Genomic DNA, 7,059 nt, shown 5'->3' on the forward strand with positions numbered 1-7,059 from the left:
ATCACTCTTGAAATGCTTTCAGCTTTGAACTCCAGTGTCTGGATATGCATGATTCTCCCCTCTCTCCTACTATCTCACCCAATCCTCTCTCGCTGGTGCCAAACTCAATTCTTTCCACTTATACTGGCAGGTTTCCTCTTACTAAAAATATGCACACCTTCTGCCCTCCCATCTCTGTCATGAGACAGAGCTGGTGTTGCGGTGGACGTAGTCTTCCTGGACTCTAGGAAGGCCTTTGACACCATCTCTCACCCCATTCTCATTAAAAAATTAGGCGACTGTGGCGCTGATGCCTACACAGTCAGATAGGCTGCAAATTGGCTACAGGGCCGCACCTAGACAGTGGTGTTGGACAGGTCGTTTTCAACCTGGAAGGATGTGGGCAGTGGGATCCCCCAGGGCTCGGTCCTCGGGCCCACAATGCTCAACATCTTCATCAGTGACTTGGACGAGGGGGTGAAAAGTACCTTGTTCAAATTCGCAGATGACACTAAGATGTGGGAAGAAGTGGGCACACCAGAAGGGAGGGACAGGCTACAAGTAGATCTGGACAGGTTACAGGGTTGGGTGGATGTGAATAGGATGGGATTCAATGCTGACAAGTGAGGGGAACTGCACCTGGGGAGGAAGAACCAGCAGCAGACCTACAGACTGGGGAGCTCTCCTCTCGTCAGCACAGAGGCAGAAAAGGATCTTGGAGTCATTATTGATTCCAAGATGAATATGGGCCGCCAGTGTGAGGACGCGGTCAAGAAGGCTAACCGCACCTTGTCATGCATCCATAGATGCATCACAAGCAGGTCCAAGGAGGTGATCCTCCCCCTCTGTGCAACATTGGTCAGGCTACAGCTGGAGTACTGTGTCCAGTTCTGGGCACTGCACTTCAGGAAGTATGTGGAGAGCATTGAGAGGGTCCAAAGGAGGGCCACTCGCATGGTCAGGGGACAGCAGGGCAGGCCCTACCAGGGGAGGCTACAGGACCTGAACCTGTTCAGCCTCCACAACAGAAAGCTGAGAGGGGATCTGGTGGCCATCTATAAACTTACCAGGGGAGACCAGCAGGGAACGGGAGAGTCCGTTACCCCGAGCGCTACTCAGAGTAACTAGGAATAACAGCCACAAGTTGATTGTGCAGGCTAAACATCAGGAGGCGCTACTTCACAGTCAGGGCGGCTAGGATTTGGAACCAACTTCCAAGGGAAGTGGTGCTCGCTCCTATCCTGGGGGGGTCTTCAAAAGGAGGCTAGATAATCACCTAGCCGGGTTCGTTCTCTTTCCTGCTATGGCAGGGGGTCGGACTTGATCATCTGCTTAGGTCCCTTCCAACCCTACCAACTATGTAACTATAAGTTCATTGCATATGCCCTCCATGGATTTCTGTGCCTTGGCCTGAAACTATCTTGGGTAAGCGAAGTGGGCTGGCCTGGCCACCTTCCAAACCCACCATTAAAAACAAAGGAGAAAACCAGATAAGTCGGTAGAGCTTTATAACCCACCATGTAGTTGGTAGCTATGGCAACCTTTAATACAGTTCATAAAATGGACATTAAAAGGAGCAACTGTATCCTTTTTGCTGTTTACAAGTCCTGTTGACCTAGACTCCCCTGGTCTAAGACAGTGGTTTTCAATTTTTATCATTTGCAGACCCCTTTGGAAATTTTGGATGGAGGTGCAGACCCCTTTGGATTGTAAGTGTGGGTATTCACTTATTTCTGATTGATCATAAACATCTTTTGCAGGCCCCTTATAGATAGTTTGTGAACCTCCAGGGGTCCACGGACCACAGGTTGAAAACCACTGACGTAAGACAGGAAGTATGACTTTAGGTCATGGTATCACTGGCTGACTCGCAGAAGTCTAAGCATCATAATAACCCTTATTTAGAAGAAAGTGAGAGGGTTCCTCGGTTATACAAGGCCAGATATGATAACACATCTTCTATTATTGGCAATGAATGATTTTACCTTAAGGAAGATTTCCAAAGTTTCCCTGGCAACAAATCAGAGAAATATGCTGCTGTAATGTTTTCTATCAGCATCAAAGTAATGTTATATACTGGAGGGCAAAGGAGAAATGCGGTTGTCAGCTCCCAATATCAAAATAGATCCTGTCACAAGTGTTTGATATAGGTAATTACATGAAGGATTAATTAATATCCATACACAGTTATGCCCACAATGCACTAAACGTTAAATCTTAGTACCTTAAACTGTACTTTACACAATGGTATTTATTCAATACTATGAAAGCTATAATATGCTTTTTTGATGCTGCCAGATGGCTCAGGCAGAGACAGATAAAATGTTGTTTAAGGGTGCACACACATACGGCACTTGAACCACTCCAAGAATGCCACTGATTGGGAACCACTTCACAATTTTCCCTGGACAGAAGTGTCCACAAGTAGAACCCTCACCTTTTAGGGATTGCACTGTTGCCAAAACACCAAGGGGTAGCCAGATGATCATGCTTTCCAGGGGTCTGTGCCCACCTTTCTGCAGGATTCCTCTGAGAGTTGGGGGGAGACCCAGATTGACAGAGAGGGTTGAAGTGGAAGGGCTGCCTGGTGCTGAAGCGCTGTGTGAACTCCTGCTTGTGGTTCCCAGGGGCTGTGCGCTCTGCCCCCTTCCTCCCTTGCCTTGCCCTGCTCTGCAAGAACTCCTGAACTTTTCCAGCCACTCGAGTATCTTGCATTGCCAGCAACTGCATACAGACATGTATGTGCACAAGGTGGAACCTACCAGACAGGGCTGGCAGCCCAGAGGACAAGGAAGAATTAACAGTTAATGGGCTAATTCATTTCACATTAAGCACAGAATTGATGGCCATTCTGTTCTATTAAATGCCCTCTGTGCAATGGCTCCATTTCCCACCCACCACTTTGCAGGTGTTTACAGTTTAGGAACATCTAACCACCAACCACAAGCAGGGGGCTACAAATACTCCAAGAGCCTGGCTACTCCACTCAGCTTAAACAAGCCTGGGACCTCTGCCCAGGGACAAGTGAAACTGAGGCGGGGCTTTCTGCTTCCCCACCTCTGTGATCTCTGTAGGCAGTAGAGTTTTGGGGCAGTAGAGTCCTGGGTGCATTGCAGAGCCACCCCATTACCCTGCATAAGTTTGGGGACGGGGGAAGGGCAGCTAGGGATGCCTGGAAGACTAACTAGACACCAGGCATGGAATGCACTGTGTTCTCACATAATTCTGAACCAGTTCAAGGAGGACAGACTCACAATATTTGTTTTTCCTGCTGTGCTTTTGAAACATTTCAGGAAGTTTAAACTGGTCTACAGTGGCATGTATGACTACACTCTTGGGGTTTAAAGTGCATTATGCCTGTCCACACCCTGAAGGTGGGCGTTTTAGAACAGCTTCAGTGCTCTTAACTACTGTAAACACTTCTGAAATTCTCACTCTAAATCCCTGATTCTCAACCTGGGTACTGGGGCACCCTGGGGTACCGGGGCACCCTGGGGTACCAGCCAGATCCTTTGAAAGGTGCCAAGAGGTGTGAAGAGATAGGCCAGATGTTTGGAGATAAGCAGATAAACAAAGGCTCAAGCTTGTCCCTGCCTGGACAATTCCCCTGAAGCTTGGCCCTGCCTTGACAATTCTCTACACCCACTGCCTGGTTTCTCTGCAAGGAGGTAAGCACTGTGATATATAAATAATTTTTTGAAATAGGGTGCCAGTCAATTCACAGAAGTTGTAAAGGGGTTCCTTGAGCCCAAAAAGGTTGAGAGTCACTGCTTTAAATCTTTTGGTTATAGTTAGTACCCCATTTAAGACAATAGCAGTGTTTATGCTTATGTGTACCAAGGGTCATTTGTACAATTGTGAATATACTTTGTTTTGCTATTAATTTATCATTTTGGGTGCAACCATTCAGGCCCATATCCAATTTCAGTATTAGGCTTCTGAGAGTTACTTCACCATTTGAAACCCATGTGTGTAAGTGAAACTTAGATCCTATTTTCACCTGTGGGACTAAACTTGCCCTTCTAAGCATGCTCAGATCAACAGTCTGTTCTCCCTTTTGTATTCAAGGCTGAAATATCATCCTGCTACCCCTAGTTACACTCTATACAATGCACAATACAAAATCATTTTTCTCCTTCAACCCCTCCCTTGAAATATTTGTAGGCTATGATCATGTTCCCTCCCCTCTCTTAATCATAGCTTAGCTCACTTAGCTTTTTAAAATATTTCCTCTTAAGTAAATTTCTCCAATCACAATCAGTTTTGTTATTCCTCTCTGGTTTTTAAATATCTTCCTTGTCCTGAGGTGCCCAGAATTGTATAATACATTCCAGAAGTCGTAACAAAAGTGTCATATATAAACACCTTTCACTATAATATGATGTTGAAAACTGCTCAACATTCATCAATATAAATATTAAGTGAAACTGGCCCTAACACCATTTCCTACACTTCCACTGGAAACCTTGATCCAACTCAATATTTTACAACATATCACTGTCCTTCTCTTACTCTCTTTCAGCTGGAAATATAAGTCTCACTAGCACAATGGGAATAGCCCAATTACTCTTCACTGAAAATAAGGGAGCTGACAGAAATAATGTTCTGTCATGCAATTGTTCCCCTGAAGCATTCTACAGCTGTGCCCTGACAGAAGTACATGATTATGTGACAATATGAACCCTCATTACATGAGGGTTCAGATGAAAGCGCTCCAAAGAGAAATGCCTTCAGTAACTTCTGTTAGTCCCTGCAAGGAGCAGGACTGGGCTGATGTTCTGTGCAGAACACCCCCCTCCCCCAGAGTGGGAGGGGAGGGGAGTTTGGTTTGGGAGAGAACCCAGAAGGAGCTCCCTCCCCTCCCTTCTCCCCCTCCTAACCAGAGCTGCATGGAGGGGAGGGGGACAGGGCTAGGGAAGAGAGGCTGCAGGCATGCAGCTGCCCAAACTGGAGCTCCATCCCCCAACCCTATGGACCCAACAGCAAATGCCTGTTGGATTGGGCCATGTTTGAGACAGCATGTGACACTCAGATTAACAAATGATCATCTGTAAAGCTGCCAAAACAGAGCAGTTGAACCTGCTCCCAATTATAGCAAGCCTTAACTGTCTGACGAAAATCAATAAACTTGGAAATAAAGGGAAGAGTCCAAAAAAGTGTAGAGAATGAAGATCAGGTGGGTTGGTCTTTGGAGGGGTTCATCATGCAACAAGTAATGTTAACTTAGCAAGGCACAGATAAATATGGTGAGTGAACCTGGCCTGGTAGCCCTGAAGGACGAAGCTCTCTGCTCATTCAGAAAACAAGTTCAACACAGATTTAAAAACAAGCCTCTTCATCAACGTTCCCTGGCCCTACCTTAAAAGCAGAGCCTCTAAGAATGAGAGGAGAATTCAGTTTATACTAGGGGTGCACTGATAGAAATTTTTCGGGCCGATCTCGATGGCCGATTTTTAATAAGCCATATCAGCTGATACCAATCCGATTACCGATATGCAGTCAGGCAGCTTGGAGAGTGATGTCTGGCTGGCAAGTCTCTTGTGGGGGAGGTGGGGAGGGAAGGGGTGTTAGGGGCAAATCAAGGCCCCCATGCTAAGGGAGGGAGTGGGGCTGGGGCAGGCACGGCCCAGCCAGGACAGAGCGCAGGACAGAGCCTTGAGTGGCTCATCCAGGGGGCGTGGGGAGGGAAGGGGTGGCTCCTGTCACTGCACGCACCCCAGGAGGGAATGGGAGGCTTGTACCAGATCTGTGCATGGAGCTGAGTGTGGGCTGCCGCTATGGGCAGGGGCCAGGGCTGCACCAGGCTCTTCCCAGCAGGGGACTGGGCCAGGCAGTGCTTTGGGGGGGGGGGAGCAGCACTGGGAAGGGGCCTATGGGTGGGCTGCAGCCACCCCAAAATGTGCCGTAGCCCTCCCAACCTCCCCTCCAAGCACTGCTGCCACCCACCCCAGCACAGCCCTGGCCCAGCCCCAACCCGCAGCAGCAGCCCATCCTTGCCCCATGCAGATCAGGTGCACATGCCCTCCATACCCTGTCAGGATGCGCATAGCGGTAGGAACCACCCTCCCTCCCCACACCCCCCCAACGATTCGTTCATGGCTCTGTCCTGCGCCCCAGCTGTGCAGCCCCTGCCCCAACCCCAGCCCCATTCCCCCCCCCACCCCGGGGGCTTCAATCTGCCCCTCCTTCCCCACCTTCCCTCACAGCAGGTTTACCAGCTGGACCAGGCTGCTCTCCAAGCTACCAGGCTGTGCTCCTGGCTGCCTCTGTGCCGTGCTGCAGCTGTGTGCATGGGGCATTTATTGGTGACATTATTGGCCACATCAGCCAAAAAGAGCTGACTGCTGATACAGTCTATTTTCCTTATATCAGTGCTGATACAGTATGGGACTGATGCATCAGTGCACCTCTAGTTTATGCTGTTCACTGAGTTTCAGGGCTTCTCATGACACTACCCAAGTAACTGCCCAGTAGTGCTTTTCATGATGTGGCCTGTTTGTTGAGGAGTGGCCAGACATTGTCTGTGCACCTGGCCCTGTTCATGAATTAGTTGTCCCACAATTACAACATTCAACTTCTCAGAGCTGTGAAGTCCCCTGGTGACCTCACAGTGATGCACACCATGCCTTCAAAACCCAGCAATCAAACTCCTGCTACAGCTCTGGTGCTTATGTTACAAAACACAGTAGCAAATAACAGATGCATGACGGTGCCATACGGCAATGATTCCCCTCCCTTACTTCCACCAGCTTTTCTATAACTCGAGGGAAGGTGGGGGGACTGATCATTCAGAAGCAGAGAGGCAGCTAGCCCCGTTGGCCTGAAGCCAGTCCGAGGGCCGGGCTGGCACCTGTGTCCCTCTTACCTGGGCTAGGAAAGAATCGCGCACATGCTTTGTGGATGACGTCATCTCCCCCAGTCTACAGAGCAGCCGATGGACCCACGCTGCCTCCTCCGAATTAGCGAGCGAGCGTGTGCGTGTGCGGGGCTGAAACAAGGCCCCTCCCCCACTTTCCCATGGTCAGAACCCGGATCTTGCGCGTCCCGCCGGAGCGGGCTCAGCCCGTGGAGCCGGTCCCA

The 7,059-nt window shown here is 49.1% G+C and overlaps 1 protein-coding gene across 1 annotated transcript in view; it reads right to left on the reverse strand.

Annotated features, from left to right (window-relative positions):
* The window catches only part of GAS7 (growth arrest specific 7), a 278,601-nt gene that overhangs the window by 91,370 nt on the left and 180,172 nt on the right, over positions 1–7,059 (reverse strand). The window contains exon 5 of the mRNA XM_006029347.3: positions 6,845–6,989. Within this exon, the coding sequence (XP_006029409.2) occupies positions 6,845–6,989 (145 nt within the window). The remainder of the gene's footprint in view (positions 1–6,844; positions 6,990–7,059) is intronic.

The sequence above is a fragment of the Alligator sinensis genome, unplaced genomic scaffold, assembly GCF_000455745.1.
Source record: "Alligator sinensis unplaced genomic scaffold, ASM45574v1 scaffold1023_1, whole genome shotgun sequence".
Lineage (NCBI taxonomy): Eukaryota > Metazoa > Chordata > Crocodylia > Alligatoridae > Alligator > Alligator sinensis.